At 38.7% G+C, this 22,570-nt stretch overlaps 1 protein-coding gene and 1 long non-coding RNA gene across 2 annotated transcripts in view; one reads left to right on the forward strand and one right to left on the reverse strand.

Annotated features, from left to right (window-relative positions):
* LOC127534586 (NACHT, LRR and PYD domains-containing protein 12-like) overlaps positions 1–22,570 on the reverse strand; it is a 286,575-nt gene that overhangs the window by 123,916 nt on the left and 140,089 nt on the right. Inside the window, exon 16 of the mRNA XM_051950173.1 lies at positions 1,176–1,349. Within this exon, the coding sequence (XP_051806133.1) occupies positions 1,176–1,349 (174 nt within the window). The remainder of the gene's footprint in view (positions 1–1,175; positions 1,350–22,570) is intronic.
* Positions 1–22,570, forward strand: part of LOC127534591 (uncharacterized) — a 38,657-nt gene that overhangs the window by 1,238 nt on the left and 14,849 nt on the right. The gene's annotated exons all lie outside the window — the stretch shown is intronic.

Genomic DNA, 22,570 nt, shown 5'->3' on the forward strand with positions numbered 1-22,570 from the left:
AACAAACACAAGGAAAAACACTCTGACATTTATTTCACTTTCTGCTCACAGTCACACAAACACACAAGAAGGAAACGTGGACAAAATGAGGCTCCAGACTCTAAAATATCTTCATGTTGTGGAACCATGGAGACGTTTCCATCAGGACTCTACATTCACATCATTTCATTCTTCATCCATCTGTCACTGATAGTGGAAAGTGTCCATCACAGTTTTCAGAGGACCAGGTGACGTCTTCAAACTCTTTTCTCAAACACAAACATCTTCACTTTTAATGACTCAAACCAGAGAAAAGAAGAAAATCAGCAGAAAGTGAAGCAGGAAATGTTCCCATTGCTCCTGATAAATGACTTCAACTCTTCATCAACTGTCACAACTTTTGCTGCTGGATTTTCTGCTCATTCAACAACTGATGGATCAGCTTCATGTTTCATCAGCAGATAAATCAAACGGCTGCATCTTGGATTTCAACATTTCACTTTCTCAAACATCACATGGCTTCATCCAAGTGTTGAACCAGCAGATGCTGAATATTAGTTTCTGTCTCTCAGGATGAAAAACTGCTTCAATTACAGCTCAAACTATCAGTCCACTGTTTGATGAGTCCATGAACAAAAGCTTTCAAACATTTACATCATGGTTTCACTCATTTATCCAGTAAAAACATCAAACTGCTTCCACTTTGTCCACTGTCAACACTCTCTGTTTTCTGTCACATTAAACTGAATATTTGTGCTTCTGGACTGTTGCTGGAACAAAACCAGACATTTGAAGACGTCACCTTCAACTCTGACAAACTGTTTACAACATTTGATAAACTAAACCAGTGAAACACCTGAAAGCTTCATCAGGAATAAAAACAGCTGCTAGTTGCTGCTGTCACTTTGAATGAAAGAGAAACATGAGGTCAGATATGAGCTGAAGATCACGTGTGTCAGAGTTTCACAGTCAATTATTCACTGGAGGATTTTTCTGCTTTTATTCAGCTTTGAAATGTGCAGCTCAACATTTCTCTGCCACAGTCCAAGGACTAAAGCAGAGAAGAAGAAAACAGACGTTACCATGAAGATCCTCAGTGTGGATCAGTAGAACATCAGCCTGATGGCTGCAGTTTAGAGTCACCACAACTTTACATCACATTCATCTCAGCACACAAAGAAAACATGATGTCTGACCCCAGATACTTCAGGATGCAGTCTGGACTCTCCAGAAAACCACTCAGATGTTTCACTCCTGAATCCTGCAGGTTGTTTCCTCTCAGGTCCAGATGTTCCAGATGGGAGGGGTTGGACTTCAGAGCTGAGACCAGAGAATCACAGCTGATCTCTGACAACCTGCAGCCAATCAATCTGAATAAAGAATAAAAGATGTGTATAAAATCATTGATGATCCATCAGATGTGTTCAGGTTCTGAATGTGCAGATCAACATTACTTTGTCCTCATCAATCAGCTTTTCTCTAAAAGCAGCAGAGTGACTTTGTCCTTCTGTTATTGTGGATCATCATCATGTCAGCCTTCTACACACATCATCCACATGTCAGCATGCCCCTTTTGTCAAAGTTGTATTTGTATTATAATATACATACACACACACATATATATATATATATATATATATATATATATATATATATATATATATATATATATATATATATATATATATAAAATACATATTATATTAATTCTGTTTAATTTTATTAAATTTTTTATTTGTAAGTGTGTATGTGTGTGTGTATTTGAGGCAAAAAATAATAAATAAAACAAAAATACTAATAATTCAGATCCACCCTCCATAGCTTCCATGTTATATTCTACATGAATATGGGTTCCTACAATTCAGCTGGAATTATCAGGTATGTTTCTGTACGGTGTTTCACATTCATGCTCCATGTGCCCCCTTTAAACTTGGAGCACCTGCCCCTCCAAAGGCCTCTGCACGGCCCTGCTGTAATGAGCAGCAAAAGTCAAAACAGTACTCTGGTTCACGTCACTTGACAAACAAAAATAGTCCTGCTTTATGAACAAAAATGCAATAAGATTTGATTTGCAAACACTTTAAACAAATAAGGTACTTTTTAACAGCAGTATTTCCTTTACACAGCAACAGTTAAAATATTTATTTGAAACCTCAACTTAAACAATAATGGAGTCAAATTAGTGGTGGGACGACAATAAGACAGATAATTAATTAGAGGCTTTGTGATTGTTTAATCTCCATTTATGGCATTTTTGTCAAATAACTATCTGACACAATAAGTAAAGTTAAAATTAAATTTTACAACATTTCAAATAAATTTTGGTTGAGAATTGAATAGATGAATAGACATATACGTTAACTTAAAAAACTAAAATGTTTGTTTCATTTACATTTATCTACATTTTTCATCTGTCTGCTACATTCACAGATTACTGCAAACTCAAAGTGACATTAGAGCAATTACATTTAACATTAGAAGATTTTTTGTTCACTCAAGCACTTTCAGTGTCTTGAAAAGTGTTCTATTATGGGATGGCTACACTGTTTGCCGGTACCAGGACTGTCATAGCTAACGTTAGCTCTGGTGCTAACAGCAACATGTTTTACATTGAAGTGATCTGTCGACTTTAAGTGCTGCAGTGATCAGAAAACTAAAACTACGCTTTTATCCAAGCTGCCATCGGTAAGATTTTTAAAAGAACATTTTCCAGCCAACAAGCTCAATGAGGTCTGGTCTTCCATCACTGTTCACCAAACTTTCTTGTGGCTGATTCACTCTGCTTCCTGTGCATCTTGTTCACGACTGGAAAACAGACTTTAGGTTCATTAGGTTCAGTGTTTCTGGTGTGACAGAAATTATGGAACTCAGAAAGGTGGGATTAAACTAAATGCATTATTTTTTTATGTGTTATTTTTTCTGTAACTAATTAATCAAAGTTATTGCATTAAAATCCAAGTAAAATCAACATAACGCTACAGAACTCTACTCTCCACGCCACCGGTCTCCACACTGACAGTGACCCAAAAACGAAGGATTCACTTCATGAGATCAGCTCACACTAACATCAGCTTCAGCTTCTGACTGACACTAATCAAGTCAAAGTCCACCAAAGTTCCATATAGTTGAATATATAGAAAAAGCATCTACAGACAGTGAACTGACCTGAGAGTCTCCAGTTTACAGTTTGGACTCTGCAGTCCATCACAAAGATGCTTCACTCCTGAATCCTGCAGCTTGTTGAAGCTCAGGTCCAGTTCTATCAGATGGGAGGGGTTGGACTTCAGAGCTGAGGCCACGACTTCACAGTGACTCTCTGAGAGTCCGCAGTTATAAAGTCTGTTATGAGACATAAATGACAAAACATGTTATTATGAAAAACACTTTAGATTTCCTTCATGCATTTGAAGCAGAACATTTGGACACATCGGTGGTTCAGCTGATCTTCTCTGTGTTTGACATGAAACTGAATTCTCATCAGCCTCTCTCACACCTGCACACTTTGAACCTGGAATCATTTGATATAAATCTATAGAATGTAAATGTTGAATCTGCAGATGGAGGACAGAAGATGGAGTTCCATTCAGGCTTCCATACTGTCCACAGTCTGTCAGTGTGATCTGATCCCACATCTGACTCCACAAAGTTCTCAGCAGAACATCTGGATCAGGAGAACATTTTCTGTCCTGTTTTTACTGGATTCAGGATATTGTGACTGAGTTGAGCTCAGTGAACATTTGAAGTAGAAAGATGATGATGTCTCTGCTGTGGACCTGCTGCTGTCAGCTTCACCTCCATCACTCAACATTTACAGTCTGCTGTCAAACGCTACACAAACCAAACTGATCACTGGACAACATCACACCTGAACATCATTAATATGAACATCAGGAAACATTCTGATGTGATGACAGACCACTGAGTCAACTTTTGTCCTCAACGTTCTTTTATGAACTTCTGAAAAACTTGTTCAGCACAAACACAAAGAACAAACCAGTAAAGTTGAATCATTTCCACCATAAAGTCTCACAAACATGTTATCAGGGTTTGGAGCATTAAAAACACAACTCTGAGTAGGGCTGCACGATTATGGCCAAAATGATAATCATGATTATTTTGATCAATATTGTAATCACGATTATTAATCACTGTTGTTCATCATGTTACAGAAAATATCTGTATTTTTATTGCTCTACTTTTAAGAGAACAATATATGAAGCGTTTTCAGTGCAAAATGAAACTTTAAATAAGAATAAATGATAAATAACAGTAAAATAAAATTTGCTCAAGAATTTAAAATTTACCAAGAGATAACTGAAAAAAAGTGCTCTTCAGAGTGCAATCACAAAGTGCAACTCAATGGAAACAATTACACTTTGGAGAAATAATTGCGTGAGGGGATCACATATTTATTGTCCTGTGTTTTGACTATTTTTCTGAAGCCCTCGTTGCTCGCTGTATTTATTGGACACATGTCTTTGGCCAAATAAAACCATATTGCGTCCGTTATCTCTGTGTGTGTTTGGGAGGTAGCTGATACGGTGTTGCCCGATGCAGGGTCGCTGTAATGGTTGTCTGGGTTGCCGCTGGACACGGACGGGGATTTTGTGAATCAACGTTAGCTTTAGCCTTCATGCATTCCTCGTATTTGCGTTTGTGATGTTTTTTCAGATGGTTAAATAGATTAGTTGTGTTACTGTGCGGGGCAGACACAACTCTGCTACACTCTTTACATATGACTGGTTCTTGTTTAACGTCACTTGCCCTGAATCCGAAACAAGTCCAGACGATGGATGCTGATCCGTTTGGAGGCACTAGCTCCTCACCATGATGCTCCTCATCTCCAAATGCTGCTGTACTTTCTTCTCTAGACATGACTCGCTCTCATCAGCCCAGTCCACTCAGTGATTTGAGGCTGCCGCTGCCTGCAGGGGGCGCTCGCTTGTTCTTTAGGCAGCTTAATGAAGCCTTAACCATGTGTTCGCCTCCTGGTGGTTGGCTGACTACTGGTTGACAAGGCGCTTGATAAGATATGCACCAGAGCCCACATTTTAAATGTAAATATCACCAACGATCAGGTTAATTTAATTGCGGCAGCCAAAATCGTGATCGCGATCAAAATTCGATTAATTGTGCAGCCCTAACTCTGAGCTTTGTGTGAATCAGATCTCTGGAAACAGTCTGACTTCTACCATTCTGCTCTGATATATTCACACCTCTGAGCATTTCCTGATACCACTCTTCTCTGCAGCAACAAGACACAAAACACCAGAGTTTCTCTCTGAGGAACTGAACATCAGGAAAGATGTCACATCTGGATTCTGGAACACCACTTCCCTCTAGAAAATCAACAGCTGAGTTCAGGTCAATAAAATGCTCCATGATTCAGTTCAACACATTTTGCGGTCTGTCAACAGACAAAATTTACAAAGAGAAGAAATACAGAGAAATTCGAGAAAACTTCATAAACAGCTGATAATATTTAACATCAGAGATAATACAGATGCTATTCTAAACTCTAAAGAAGAGTGAGAATAATCAGCTAAAAGCTGTTTGTCTGATCATATAAAACCACTTTCAGAAGCTCCTCATGTAAAAAGAACTTCAGTGAAAACTGTCAAAGACTCAACATGTTGTGATGAAATGATGCTGTGATAAAACCTGGACCAGAACCTCTACAGTATATTCTGAAATAAACAGTACAGACTATTACTCACATCTGTTATCTGACTGTCAGTATTATTTGTCATTAATAGAGAGACAAATGTTAAGTAGTGAATTATGTTGATGTTTATTTCTGATAATTAGAGATGTTAACTGAATAGTCGGGGATGTCTGATCTAGATGTACTTTTACTTCAATAATGTTCTCAATGTCAAACAGAGTCATCTCTCTAAAACAAACCTCAGGCTGCCTGAGTCAGTTCAAAATCAAATACAGACTAAAACATGTCACTCTAGAGAAACTTTCTGCTGATGGATTTCAGTCTGACAGGTTGGAACAGGACATTCACATTCCCGCTTTTTCCTTCCAAAAATATGCCTTTTACAGTTATGTTATAGCAATTACAACACTACTAAACAGACAGTAAGTCTATTAAACACAACCATAACGACAGCTCCATACAGTCCAGTACTTTTCTCTTCTGTAATCTCTTCACTACCCTCACCAATTTTTCCAATGTTTTCCTTTTCCTATTATTTATATAACATGTGGAATTAAAAAAAAATATTATTTTGTCAGCAAATCATTTAGATGTCAGCTGGTCATAGCTAACAGTATATGCAAACACCAATGTGTGGATTTTTTTTTGGCCTTTCCCAAGCCCAAGATGCAAACAGAAAGATGCTGAGTGTGGATAGAGCCTAAGAACACCTGCATTTGTTCTAAAGTAAGGTGTTAACTATCATGAGCGCTATGTGTCAGGTAAGATAATGTTAACAAACTAAGACGCTTCAATAGCAGGTTACTTCTGTTAAACCCTGAGCCATTGAGATATGTGAACAAGAAATATGTGTAACAGAAACAAGTTCTGACATACTGATATATTTCAGCATTTTGTGAATGGCCACCACAGAAATGGACAAACACAACGACAATGAAAGACAAATTAAAATTAATTTCAATTTAAACAGAACATATCGACTTACCCTACTCTACAAGAACACTGTTGTTCTTGGTTTAATTGTTTTGATTTCACTTTAATTCTGCCAACATTTGATTTGATGTGTTTCTCTCTGAAACATACTGGAGACCTTTTCTGGTTTCTTCTTTCTAAAGTATCTGAAGAATCTGTTCAGATATTTGAATAACACTCACTGATTTCACTCAAAACTCCATATTTCTCATTCTAGAAGGGAAAGCTTGACAGGCGTAGCAACAGTAACCAAGGGGGCGTGGCTTAGCAAAGTGTCACTTGCAACTGACAAAATGAAACAAAGTTTTCTAATATAGCCAAGCAAATCAATAATATACCAATCATTTTTTATTATCTTTTGGCCTTTGAAGTCTGATGATGCATTTGTGAGAAGAACCGACCGTTTGTAAACTTACTTGAAGTAGCAGCATCATTTATTTTCAACGGTACACTCCTGGACCTGGGCGGGGGTTGATGAAACGTGTGTTATTTTATAACACTTTGCCCCTTCCTCCTCGAGCAACCTTTTTTTCTTCTCCATCTCCCTCTCATGTCCACCTTTTCTCTTCGTCTTTTCTCATTTTTTGCCGCCAGCTTTCTCAGGGTGCTCCATAATCTTCGCTCCTTCCACTCTCTCGCCTCACTCTCATATCACGTTCTGCGGTGCATGCTTCCCCGTTCTCGCTATGAAGGGGCGGGCCATAAAGCAACTAACTAATCATGGCACGTTTCTTCTAAAAAAATGTCACTTTGACCAATCCCTATCCTTCTGATTTAGAGCTTGTTGTGGAAAAATTAATCCACTGCTGTAATAAATCTATGTCTCTGTGTGTATCTGAGAGCAGGCCCTGTGCCCTCTGACTGAAATGGCTTACAGATAGCCTGTAGGATGTTCCCTCTGGGATAACTGCCAATATCAACAAAAGTATTGTGAGAAGATAAGGGTGCAGGTGTTCGCGTGAGAAACCCGGGGGAGGCTGTTTCCCACAGGGGAGGTGCCGGCTAGCCAAGAGTTTTTAATTAAAATTATTAGGGAGTAAAGATTCGCTTAAACATCATCTCTTTCCTTAGTTGCGCAATACTGGCAGCTGGCAGTGGCAAAAAGAGGGATGGGTTAGGGGCGTGAACTGACCCCAGCTCAGAGGGTATAAAAGATTGTGTTATCTGACAGTAAGATCAGAGAGCTTCTGGAACCTCTCTCAGTGTTTTGACCTGTATTAAACAGAATAAACACTTCTCTTCTTGGCATCTGAAGACTTGTCTCCTGGATTCCTTTGATGATTCTATGGTGAGACTTAGATATTTTCAGACCTAGAACTTATAATTAAATTACAAGTGTTATTACATTGAGTGATTAGGGCAGACATAAATCATACGTAGAGGGGTAACTGGCCCCCCACTACAAGCTCAGAGCACTTGCTTTGTGTGAGTGACAGGAGGGTGGGCGTGTACTCTGTCAGGCTTCTAGCGCTGCTGTCTCTGGCCTGTCTGCCAAAAAGTCGATCAACTTTTTTTCATTGGCCTGCCAGTCCGTGGCTGGCCTGTCCAGGGAGGCCAATAAGGAGGCAGGCCACCGGGAAAAGTCCCGCCTCTCCCGATTGCCAGTCCAGGCCTGCCGCTGCTAGAACTACTTTCTTGTGTGCATCCAGCGCATCCTCCCTTTGAAACACTTTTTATAAAATCCCAGTGGGACCATGAGCTCTACTGACTTCACCTTAATCGGAGCATCCAGCCTGAGCCTCCACCTCCTCTAATACACCTGCTGCTGGCATCCAGCTGCTGCACAACAACTGCATCCTTTCATCACCATCATTTAGACCCCAAAGCAGTTGATGCTGTCAGCAAAATGGCAGAATGACTTAATGACTTCATCTGACCTTAGAAAACTGACCTGAACCACTACATGGACAGACTTCTGCTGTTGTAAAGTACTTTGCCTTCAGATTAGCAGAGCTCTGTATAGATCAGCTCATCCAAAGATGTTGTTGTGATGAACGTTACTGATAGAGTGTGACGTGAGTCAGTACGATGGAACGTCGACTTCATTTACATGAAGTTAACGTCAAACCCTCTTTAAATGTTCTTTCCATATGGCCAGCTTCATCAGTGACATCCATTCATTGATTTGACATTTCAGGACCTAAATGTCAGAACCAAATAAAAAGTCCTCCAACAGAAAAAGCTGATGTCTTTAGCTCAGTGATCTCACCTCTAACTGTATGTAAAGGATGAAGGAGAAAATTTGTGACTGACATTTTCACAGCGGAGTCATTCCATCTCATTTCAACAAATCTGAGGAAATTTTGTTGCATGACCTCCTCTGATCATCTCCAAACTTTTTTTTTAACTATCCCAACATAAGAATAGATTACTTGCAAAGTTTTAACATCATATGATTGCTATTTGCTAAGTTATAAAATATTTAAATCCCTATTTTTCCACTCGGAAATTGATATGTTAGGTAGAAAGGCTTGATTTAGGAAGATAATACTGGGAACTGACTGATGATATAGACTTACAAGTGATCTGAAGGGTTCAAACACCTTAACAATAGAGCAGGAAAAAAAAAATTGGAATGAATATACCCATTTCTCTGTGGTACAGGGCAATTTAAAAATTTGGCGAAAATGGCATTTTTCAAGAATTTAGGCATTTTTTTCACAAATTTTAATAAGTAACAAGGTTCATATGTTATAAAAATCTCAAAGTACCTTAAAAGTTCTCTCTAACCTAAAAATATCCAAGAGCTAGCTAGTCTCCTTAGACCTCAAAACGATGCCTATTTATGAAACAGACTGAAAAACACCATACATATATTGGCACAGAAACCAATGTGGGACATGGAGTAGAAACATGAAACTTTGTCTGTATAACAATAAACATCCGAATAATTGATATCTGAAGTATCAACATTGTTTCTTGAATCCTTCATGGCCAATTTAACCAAGAAATGCACTATGTTTTATAGGCGTTTTTTTAGGAATTCTAACTAATATATTGCAGTTAAAATGAGTTATATTGCCTTAGGTCCCATGTAAAACATGTAATTTGTCCCCAACTTATCACACCACTATTTCTGTCCTTTGAACTGCTTGAATTTCTCTGAAATCAGGCCATCATCTGCACCAGATATGTGGTACTGTCCACCACGGCGTGTTGAAGGAGCAGTGATTGGACAGAGGATGTGGGCTGTAGGCACCCACACTACGTCATCCTTTCTAGGCCATGTGAACTTCTTGCTGGGACCTTTTGGGTGCATGAATTTCACTTGCAAATCTTCAAATTCAGCTGATAAGTCAAATACGATACCGAGGCTGTCCTGAGAATGCAGTCTGGGAGTGATGCCATTTCTTCTTATTCAGTTACTGTATGAAAGAAAAAACAATGTCTATATAATAATTAACTTCAGATATGCCCTTTGTAACTTATACTACGATGCTGATGCTTCAGATTCATCTTTCATCTTTAGTTGGTCATGTAAATGGTTCCTAAAAACAAAAACGAGGATCAAAATGTATAGTAAATTGATTCAGCAGTTGCTCATCTTTGGCACAAGAAACAAATATGAAAGTAAGTTCACACATACTTCACACATACTAGTTCCTCCAAAAAAAATTTGAACCGCGTACCATGTATCCCACATGCACTTTTTAATGCCTAAAGTTAGGCTATTTTGGGTCTACACCTGAGTTCAACAGCCTATAAATCAATAAATAAGCTTTATTTTAATGTTTTAAAACTTTTACCTTATGCAACTTTCATTAGTAAAGAAGAAAATTCATTCTTTCAATGTCTTTTCACAAGAATAAGTCCTAAAATAGAGGCATGAAAAACCCAAAATAAAGTCGCCCATGAAATAATAAGGATATTTTGGGAAATTCCACAGTCCAGTATTTTTTATTTTCATTCATTTCTATACTTTTCTCACCAGAAGGGTAAAAGTTTTGGAAGGGGAAAAAATTCTGACCATGTAAAAGGAGTATAAATTGCTTTTTTTAGTAGTTTAAAACCCTAAAATCATAGGCGAGGATTAAGTTTGGACTGACTATGGGTATTAGATTAGATCATTACTGCTTATACTGTATGTTTATAACCATAATACTTTGCATTTGTTCATAAAATTACCCAAATAAAGCCCAAAAAATTTTTTGGGAGGATCTGAGAAAGTGGTGCAACAAGCATTTGTTGAATTGACATGGAATGACTCAGCGTTTGAAACAGCTCAAGAGCATCTGAGACTGAACACAGCTGACATGTTATGTTTGGAATAAATAAATGGAACATTCAGAATAATGAGATGTTCTAATGAGAAGATCTGAAGAACTGAACAACTGATCTACACTGACTGATCATGTTCATTACATCTGGACTCACCGAGCCTTTCTGCAGTTCCTCACAGCTGGAATCAGTCTCCGTTTTCCCTCCTTTGTTGTTCTGTACATGTACAGGTCCAACTTATCCAGAACCTCCTCAGACATCTGCAGCATGTAGGCCAGAGCTGAGCAGTGGATCTCAGAGAGGAATTTCCCTGATCTGTTCTTTGACTGAAGGAACTCTTGGATCTCCTGATGTACTGAGAGATCCTTCATCTCCATCAGACAGTGGAAGATGTTGATGCTTCTGTCTGGAGACATTTCATCACTGTTCATCTCCTTCAGGTTCTTCATGACTCTCTGGATCATTTCTGGATGGTTCTCTGTCCGACCCAGCAGACCTCCTAAGAGTCTCTGGTTGGACTCCAGACAGAGGCCATGAAGGAAGCGAACAAACAGGTCCAGGTGACCATTTTTACTTCTCAGGGATTTCTCCATGACTCTGTTCAGGAACACGTCCAGAGTGTCTCTGTTCTTGTCTTTCCAGTCTTTTCCCAGGAAGTCCTCCAGAACCTTCTCCTTCCTGTTGGTGTAACAGTGGAACATGTAGACTGCAGCCAGAAACTCCTGAACGCTCAGATGGATGAAGCAGAACACCTTGTCCTGGTACAGTCCTCTCTCCTCTTTAAAGATCTGTGTGAACACTCCTGAGTACACTGAGGCTGCTTCCAGATCGATGCCACACTCTGTCAGGTCGGACTCATAGAAGATCAGGTTTCCTTTCTGCAGCTGCTCAAAAGCCAGTTTTCCCAGAGACTCAATCATCCTCCTGCTGTCTGGACTCCAGTGTGAATCTGTCTCAGCTCCTCCATCATACTTGACCTTCTTGACTTTGGTCTGAACCACCAGGTGGTGGATGTACATCTCAGTCAGGGTTCTGGGCAGATCTCCACCCTCTCTGGTTCTCAGCAGCTCCTCCAGAACTGTAGCAGTGATCCAGCAGAACACTGGGATGTGGCACATGATGTGGAGGCTTTGTGCTGCTTTAATGTGGGAGATGATGCTGCTGGCCTGCTCCTCATCTTTGGATCTCTTCCTGAAGTACTCCTCCTTCTGTGGGTCGGTAAACCCTCTGACATCTGTCACCATGTCCACACAGTCAGGAGGGATCTGATTGGCTGCTGCAGGTCGTGTGGTTATCCAGAGGCGAGCAGAGGGAAGCAGATTCCCCCTGATCAGGTTTGTCAGCAGCACATCCACTGAGGTAGACTCTGTAACATCAGTCAGGACCTCATTGTTGTGGAAGTCCAGAGGAAGGCGACACTCATCCAGACCGTCAAAGATCAACACAACCTGGAAGTCTTCAAACCTGCAGATTCCTGCTGCTTTGGTTTCACTGAAGAAGTGATGAACAAGTTCCACCAAGCTGAACTTTCTCTCTTTCAGCACATTCAGCTCTCTGAAAGTCAATGGAAACATGAAGTGGATGTCCTGGTTGCTTTTGTCTTCAGCCCAGTCCAGAGTCAACTTCTGTGTTAACACTGTTTTCCCGATGCCAGCCACTCCCTTTGTCATCACTGTTCTGATTGGTCCATCTCTTCCAGGTGAGCCTTTAAAGATGTCTTCTGGTCTGATGCTTGTTTCTGCTCTGTCTGCTTTCCTGGATGCTGCTTCAATCTGTCTGACCTCATGTTCATCATTGACCTCTGCAGTCCCTCCCTCTGTGATGTACAGCTCTGTGTAGATCTCATTCAGGAGGGTCGACTGTCCTGCTTTAGCGATGCCCTCAAACACTCTCTGGAACTTCTTCTTTAGACCACATTTAAGTTTACGTCTACAAACTGCAGCGGCAAGTTCTGAATGAAAAAACAACATGAGATCAATGAATAAATGACAGTAAATATTACAGCAGTTCATCCTCCTAAAGAATGATTCTGTGAATATATTCTGAGACTTTAGTAAATGTTCTGTTGATCAGCAGCTTCAGTCTTTACACAAATCCTCTTACTGCTCTGCAGACAGTCAGCCAGCTTCTCCTGCTTCATCCTCCTCAGGAACAACACTGTCATCTGCTGAAACATCTCTCTGCTGCTCCTCTGATCTTCATCATCACCCTCCAACTTCTCCTCATCCTCCCTCTGTCTCTCTGAGCATTCTGGGTAATCTGGACTCACAACCTTCTGCATCTTCTTCAGCTCCTTCTTCACAAAAGTCACCATGTTGTCCTCCAGCAGCTGGAACAGAGAAATGTGTGAATGAGTCCATCAGAGTGAAATCATGGAGCCAAACATCAGATCCATGTTGGACACACTGACAGTCCACTGGTCTACAAAGAGCAGCATGGAGACGCCTGAACACAACAGATGGAGAAGAACTTGTTGTCCATGAACTCACCATGAATATGGAGTCCAGGTGATGCTGCTGGTCAGACTGAACTCTGAGAACCTCTGAGTTCTGCTGGTCCACTCTGTGGATCAACATCAGCAGTTAGATCTCAGTACATCTGTCCACACAGACAAATGACATCAGATGAAATGTATTTATGGAGCACATTTAAAAATAACCTGAGTTGAGCACAGTGATCTACATGCTGACAGATAGGCAGAAAACAACTATGTGTAGAAAGACAATATAAAATATAATAGACAATATAAATGTATAGACAATATAAAACTAGTGAAGCAGCTGGGTGGCTGTGGTGCTCAGACGGGTGTTTGACCAAAAATGACCTTGAAAAGAGTAAACTAGGTGTTCTAATGTCAGATTTGTCCGAGATGAAAACCAGTGATGTTTTTCTACATGCATTCTTTTCTATGAGCAGCACATGTTGTTGTGCTCTGCATTTCACGAGAGGATCACAGTAAATCATGTTCATGCAATGATGAGAAGTTAAAATAATTTTCCTGTTTAATTTTCATTTCATTTTGAGGCCTTACGTCTACTTCAGCCATTTAATTGAATAAATTGCTTTTTTCCTTCTCGGTCCAGTATCTTCCTGCCTCCACCTGAACTCTGATCATCAGGTGTTTCTGTGTCTCTCTTTGTCCATCTCCTCTTTTCTCATTTTCTTTTTAAATAATCAGCTACAGACCACTTCATTTTTTCAACACACATCAACTAACAGCTTGTTTTATGCACCAGGCATGGACAGACTGACAGCAATTAAAGTTATAAAAGTATTACAGCAACACCAACACAGCTTCATGATCATCATTCACTTGCCCAAATGCAACTAGTTGAAATTTCAAATCTCACACTTTAAAATAAATGTTTGTTCACATTTTGGTCTTAGTCTGGAGCCCTGGATTTACTTGACAGGATTTTTATAGATACCTCCAACTCCCTCATTATTCTGATAAAAATGTTGAAGGATAAGAAATCTATGAGGGATAACACAAATGTTCACCAGAACCAACAATACAAAACTTTCCACTGAGATTCTTGGACAACAATACAGGTAGACAGTGGAACTAAGAGGCCACTCAACCAGTGATGTAAAGGCTAAATGGAAAAATAATTGAGGATTGTGATCGCCCCTGAAAAGTGGACAAATAGGATTAAAAGAAAAATCACAACTACTGCTTCACATACATGAAAGGATTTCTCATGGAAAAACTGCATCAGATATTTTATAACTCCTAATCAAAAGTCCAACCAGACTGGCACTCAACCCAAATGCTGGAGAGGATGTGTCCTCTGTGAAGCAGACCAGACACATATTCTGATGCTCAGTTCTTAAACCCTTCTGGGACAGTGTTCATGTCTCTGTCTGACAAGTCCTCTGTCACCAGATTCAGTTCACTTGCATGTCATTTTATTTATGGAACATGAACCTGAATTCATCTAAAAGTGACAAATATCTTCTCCAGCTCTTTATGGCAGCGAGTAAAAAGGTTGTAACAAGGCGATGGCTCTGTAGGGAACCTTCTACTATCAACCAATGGGCAGATAGGATCACAAATATCCAGAGTACAGAACATATGACTTTCAGTTTAAGACTTCAGAAAGACAAATACGATGATCTGTGGGAAAAATGGGACACGTAGCTCACAATGAGGAGATAATCTGCTTTGTTTTGATAAATGATCTCTGAAAACAATATTCTCATGTTATAGTTTGTAGTGTTATGCTCTGATCCTCTCAACTGTTTCTGTCAATAATACTGTTATATGCTTTATAAATGTGTGTATTTGTGTTTTCTGTTGCAAATTTCTGAAAAAAAATTCTTTGAAAAAAATAGAAAAACAAAGTTTAAAAAAAACAGCACAATAAAGTGAAGTCTTTGCTGCTTTTCTTTCATCAGAAACTGAACATTGTGATGCTTTTGGTCAAACAGAACATGTACATATTGAAGTTTCACAGACTTATTAATGCACTAAATCAATCATCTGATCAATGGATAATGAAAATGTTTCTGATCTGTCACACTGCATGTGATGACATCAGCTCCTAGTGACCTCATTAACATGTGACTGGAGAGAGAACCAATCAGAGTGAGCTACACTCCAAACAACATGTTTCACTTTGACAAGAGAAAAGTCTTTAAGGACGACGACTGCAGCTGAAACATTAAAAGATTTCTGATTAAAATCGTAATTTGAAATCACAGTTAGCAAATCATGAATACTGCATTTTAGGATCTGAGTTTAAACTGTGTGTCAGTGGTTTTACAGATTCCTGCTGCTGTTACAGTCACAGTTTGATGCTGTCTCATGATGGAGCTTCATCACTTGTTTGAAATCTTTTACACACTAAACATTAAACTGAAGCTTGAATTCAACAATTGCATCACAAATCAAATCAATCAAACAAATGTCCACCAGAAAAAAATGAAAAAGACATTTACCACAAACCCTACAGCCCTAATGAGGACTAATCAATAAGTTAATCAATCTTATCTCAGAGAAACTGCCCCAAAACTAATCAGATCAGAGCTGCTGATGTGAAGCAGCATCATCCAGGACCAACTCCCCCACACTGGGTATGAATTAATGACCATAGAATCAGTTACTGGATGAAAACCTGGAAAGAACAGCAGGTTCCTGTTAGCAGCTAATGATGAGCTGCTAATCCTGCATCAGAACACACCAACATGTGCAGCAGCTGAGCTTCAACTTCCAGCCTCTGAGCTGCTGCACAGACGGCCTGGAACTGAGGCCTCCTCTGAAACACAACACCAGTTTACAGAGAAATAAAGTCCAAACTTCTTCCCTCTGGCTTTAAGTTCACTGACCACAGCACAACTTCTTCACTTTGTCAATGCAACAATCCCTAACCAGCATCCACAAACCTCCATGAAGACAAATGTCTCTCCAGGGCATCACAGCAGCGTTCACTGTTTGGTATTTGTCCTCCTCCATCCAGCAGCACCTGAAACCTGAGTACAGCTTCCTGTCTACTCTGTTTGAGCCAAAGCACAAAGACGCCACCTGCTGGATCAGCTGGTGTCCTGCAGCTGCTTCACCACAGAACCACAGCATCCATTCTTTCCTCTCTGACAGGAACATTTCCATGGATGTGACAAAGACTCAGCATGTGTTTGAGGATTCATTCATGAAGACAATAAAACTGATTCACTGACATTTTATACAGTTACAGCATTTATATATCAATTACCTCTGAGCAGCAGGAGCTCCATCTCCTTTAAAGTGAATTAAAAAACCCTTTGAGTCATCGCTCTTAAAGGACACACAGCTGGGTGCAGGTCCAGGTCCAGGTCCTGGTCCTGGTCCTGGTCCTGGTTCTGGTCCTGGTCCTGGGTTCTGATGGATCCTGGTACACAGACATGAAAACCAGCAGCTCAGTAAGTGCAGCACAAACCAGCAGCTTGACAACAACCAACACAGCTGGAAGTTGAAGCAGCACCAACACCAAGTCATAAATCAGAGTCCAGACTAGCATCCTGCTGGAGCTGCTGTCAGGATGCAGCTTCATCATTCAATCTCTTTATTGGACTCCATCCAGAGTTCACACACAACTGTGAGGCTCAGCTGACTGTCATACCTTTCCATGTTGGTGAAAACCTGCAGCCACCTGAGGACACAAACACACAAAGTTCAGCCGTCAGTCTTCAGTCTCAGTCAAACACACAGCTGACTGGATCTGAACATTTCATTCTGCTTCTCAATCAACTCATCCCAGACCAGCGACCCACCAGCTGATTGTGGACGTCCACAGCAGCAGACAAACGGCAGCTTGTTGCTGACAAACACAAATCAAAGGTCCACTTACTCAACTTGTTGCAGTCCAACAGCTTTCTGCTCCTCTCCTGAGCTCCACCGTCGTCCTTCTTCAGCTCTGCAGGAACCAAACAGCTCAAAGCACAAACCAGTCTGAACCTGCACAGATCAGAGGTCAGCTCTTTATCCTTCTCATATCAGACACACAATCAACCCTCCCAGTCAGATCAGCTTTATTTCAATACAAGTACAGTCAGACTCAATAGTCATCTTAATAATGAACCTGAAAGCTGAACTTAGAACTCGTTTCAAAGCCTCACTTTGAGTCTCTCACACCCAACTGGAAAACACAAAAACCAGTTGTGTTGGTTGTTGTATTCTGAGTTTTTATCTGAGTTCTCAGAGTTCTCAGCTGATTGACTTCAGATAAAGTCCTGACTTTAACATCCATGTAGACTCTGAGAATGAAGCCTCAACTCTGCATTCAGTTCACTGTTAGACTCTAAATCTAATCTTTTAATCACAGCCTCCATCTTGTTCTGACATCCAAACTCAACATCTCATCGTTTTTCCCCAAAACCCTCTTTTGTCTCATCCTATTTTTATTAAGGTCTGAATTTACAGTGATGGACTTCTGGGTCCAAACAGAATCAGAATACTAGAAGTTTGTCAGTGAAAAGAAAACTTGGAATTGAAATATGTCTCATAAAACAACTTGTGTTGGCAGTGAAAGAAAAATGTTTGTGAGAAAAGTTCAACTGAAAGATAAAACACAGATATTCACAATTATTTCTGTTTTTTTATTCTGATGATTTTCAATGAGAGTTTTCTGATTTATTTCTTCAAATTGTGTTTTATTGTTGTTTTATCTTGATGCCAGTGTTGTCTGTTATCAGTTGTGTTTTCTTTTTCAATATTAAATTTGATCTGAAACAACAAACTACAACGTCTCTGTTGTGGCTCCAGACTACAGAACATTTGGTAAGAAGTTTCATTACAGTAAAAGTGTTTATCTGATCAGGCAGAAACTACATTGAAGGAAATATTCCATTAATATTTACTTCAGAGCCAGTTTCTCTGTATAAATTCACCTCATTATGTAAAGTGTGAACATAAAACTGAATCAAATGTCTGTAAATAAAACTGAATGAATGTTGCTGGTGGAGGTAGAAAGTCTGAAGAACTATGAGCTGACAGGTTGCTTTGCATTTGAACAAAACTCGCACATCATCAGAACTGCTCACATCTTTGGATTTATGACAAGTTCTAGGATTATTTTAAAGGAAATGTCTCCCAGTTTCTATCCATCTGCAGCTGCTTTTATCTGGTTAAACACACAACTGAATGTCTGTACCGACAGCAAAGGTTTGTCTTTGAGGAATTTAATGTTTCTTAGAACTCAGTAACTGTGACCAAAGACGTGTTTGTAATTTATAGTGTAATTAGCCCTGACATCATCATTAGAAGCTTTTAAACAGGATGTTTCTGATGGTTAGGCTGCATGTTTTTAGCATGTCTGATATCTGAGTTTAGATTCTAATTAAAATCAATATTTTTATGTTTCTGTAATAGTTAATCCACCAGTATGTCCAAGTTCTTTCATCAAAATGACATCTTTGATGCTAAATATAACTATTGTTGTTTGCCATGAATTTTCAGATTTAATGCTTTAAAAAAGAAGTAGTAAAGCACATTATTATTCTGTGATTAAGATGCCAAATTATAGATATTTTCTTGCATTCCTGAACAGAAAAACTAGATTTAGTGGTTGTATCTTATTTTGCAGTCATTTCTGACTTCTGGCTGAAATTTGGCCATAAAACGTGAATTCAGTTTGAAATTCATCCCTTCTGTTCAACATGGTGAAGTGTAAAGTGAATTATTCAAGTAAATTATGAATATTACACATAGAATACTGCAGTAAATAATGAATGTTACAGATAAATACTGCAGTAAATCCATAGGTAAACTCTGCACATGTACTATGGATAAAATACTGCAATGAAAACAGAATACTACAGGTAGAATACTGCAGAAAATGATGAATCCTAAAAGTAAAATACTGCAGTAGATGATGGATACTACAGGTAAAATACAACAGTAAATAATGATTTTTAAGGTAAATACTGCAGTAAATCAGGAATACTACAGAAATAATCCTGCAGTAAAAGATGACTTTTACAGGTGGAAATTTAGAGAAAATGATGATGATTACATTTTGAATTTAGCAGAAAATGATGAATATCACAGGCAGAAAATTGTTGAGAATGATGAACAATACAGGTAGAAAGTGCAGAAAATGATGAATATAACAGGTGGAATAATGAAGAAAAGGAAGAATTTTACAGGTAAAATTCTGCAGTGTAAGATGGAAAATACAGGTAATTACTGCAGTAAACTATGAAATTTTCATTTAGAATACTGCAGTCAGTGATAAATATTACAGGTAGAATACTGCAGTAAATGAATAATTCAGGTGAAAATTTGAGGAAAATCATGAATATTACCGGTTGATATTCTGTAGAAAATAGTGACTTTTACAGGTGAATAGTGCAGAAAATGAAGAATAATAGAGGTGAGAATTCTGCAGAAAATAATGTCTATTACAAATAAATTCTGCAGAAAATTATGAATATTACAGATAAATACTGCAGAAAATGATGAATAGTACAAGTGGAATAGTGCAGAAAATGAATGTTAAAGGTTAAATTATGCAGATAATGATGAATATTAGAGGTAGAATTCTGAAGAAAATGATGAACGCTACAAGTAAAATTCCACAGTAAGAGACAGAAAATACTGGTAAATACTGGAGCAAATGGTGGATACTGTAGGTACAATACTGCAGTAAATGAAGAGCATTATATATTATGCAGAAAAAAGTGCGGAAGACTTTCATGTTGAGGCTCTGATGCTTTAATGCTGCTTCTCTTCTTTCTTCTCTGACAAACCAGGAACTGCTCACTTCTCTTAATGATGGTCCCTCCTACAAACTCAGCTCTACACTCCTCCCCTCTTCTTTAACCTCTTTATTCTAGCGCAGAGTCAAAGTTCAGCTGTCCGTCTATACACACCACTTTCTATAGAGGTCATTAATGGGAAGAAAAGCTGATAAGAAGTCATTACTGGGGCCTGCAAACATTCACAAACACCTAAAATGTGCCACAAACACTGGAGGGTAGATGACTGGAGGAAGGTACTTTGGACAGAAGTTTGAACTCTTCGGTCAGCATCATGGTGTTCATGTCCACAGAAAAACTGGAGAATGTTTTGATGCTGGAAGCACTGACCCACAGTGAAACACAGTGGAGATTCATTGTGGTATGGAGTTCCTTTTGTGGGCGAATTAGTTCAAGTGGATGATTATTATGAACAAGAAGGTCGACTACAACATCTTGGTGCATCATGGAATCCTTTCTGGATTGAACCTGATTGATTGTGAATGCAAATACGAGGAAGACAACGACCCCAAGAAGACTTCAAAGCTGAGCAGAGACTACTGGACCAAGAAAAAGGAAACTGGAGTTCTGGAAGTGATGGACCAGCCAAGTAATCGTCCAGACTGGAATCCTACTGAACAGATCTGGGATTTATTGAATTATAAAATAGATCACACAAAAGTTTCATCCAAAGCAAGTCTCTGGGAACAGCTAGAAACTATTTAGAACTCATTAACAAAAGAGAATGTGGAAAAGTCCTTAAAAACAATGAAAGCAAGAATGTAAGCTGTTATCAGGGCCAAAGGAAGTTATTGAAAATATGAAGATTTAAGATTACCATATGGACTGTTTAATTGATCCACTTTGTTATTTGCCTGATAAATAACAATATAATTTTTAGTTTAAGACAAGTTTTTGACAGATTTCTAAAATATTTGTGTTTTCTCATTTAATGACAGATGGTCTCATAAACTTGTTGAGTGCTGTTTATCACGTCAGTCTGGAGTTTACAGTGAATCCTAAAAATGTAAATCTGCCAGGAGTGCTGTATCACTACATGAACAACAGCCAGATTTAAATCAGGTTCAATCAGTTTGCTTGTTTTTACCTTGTATTCGTATATTCATATTATAAATCAGTGTCTATAGGACTCCTGATAATCTGTCCATGAACAATGTTACAGCTGCTGTATTGAGCTGAATGAAAGCTCCTAAATCTGGACTCATTTTTCAACTACAAGCTACAAAAGACTTCATAGTGATTTCAGAAAAGATGCAACAAAACCTCAGAATTATCTGGAGCAGTTCATCATTTCACATGTGACAGCTGGAAGACTGTAAAGGAAGAACAGCCAGAATCCCAAACAGCAGCAGCACACACTCATTTTTCTTTATGACTGAAGATGAACAAAGACAAAGTCAAAAATAAAAGATCACATTCAGTCACAACAGTGTGATAAAACACCACATGATTATATTTAGGGTTCATGTGGATTTAAAAGTACTGAATGTTTGAACTGTTTGGTTTAAAACTCCATTTTCTAAACAACCTCAGTGTCCGATCAACAATAATAAAGTTGAAGCTTCTGCTGTCTTCTGCTGCTGCAGTCAGTCAGCTCATTTAGTTCAAATATCACTGATTTCTACTAAAAGTCATCATCATACTCACTCTGTGTAGAAATTCAGTGACTCAAATCATTTCTGCATCAACACTTCAAACTCAAATGTCAGAGCCTTGATTTGAACTCAGTCCGTTGATTTTCCTGAGACACAGATCAAGAGCTGAAAGCAGCAACAATGATCAGCAAGAAAACCACGACTCAGCAATCTTCCAGTGTGCTTAAAAAGAATCATTATTTCTGGACACTTTGTTTTAGTTTGTGATAGAAAAGTAGCAGCAGCTTACCTTTAATGAGTCAGAAGATTTGAATGAATATATTCCTCAGATCACAAGACTTTCATCAGATGGACTAAACCGTTTGGTGCAATAAAGATGTTTTCCTGAACTGTGCACTAAATGTTTATTACAGGTCAAAGTCCTGCTCTATAAAGCTGTAAAACAATTCAGAGTGATGACATGTGACTCACTCTGAACCTGGAATCATTCAAGAGAACCAGAAAAACATTTATTTATATGAATGCTGCAGTAATGTGTCTCTAGCTGTGGAAATGATAAACCTTGTGTCGTCCTGCTGGTCAAAATTAACCTGTTTTAAAGTTTGAAAATGTGAAGAAAAAAAACATATAAAAAAGTTTTGGTGGAAAAAAAGAAATGTTAAAAAGGTTTCTTTAGAACATTCATAAAAAAATCAACCAAAATCCAGCGAATTTCGCTGGATTTTGGTTGATTTTTTTGTGAATGTTCTGAAAGCAAATATTAGAAATTTTACTGATATTGATATAATCCCCTTAGATATTTGAGGATTTTTTGGAAGATTTTTTTTTGCCATATTTGGGGTATTTTTTTTTAAATAAAACTTTTAAGGAATTATTGGAATTTTCTTCCTGAAGGTTTTGCAAAGTT

Source organism: Acanthochromis polyacanthus, chromosome 6 (assembly GCF_021347895.1).
Source record: "Acanthochromis polyacanthus isolate Apoly-LR-REF ecotype Palm Island chromosome 6, KAUST_Apoly_ChrSc, whole genome shotgun sequence".
Taxonomy (NCBI): domain Eukaryota; kingdom Metazoa; phylum Chordata; class Actinopteri; family Pomacentridae; genus Acanthochromis; species Acanthochromis polyacanthus.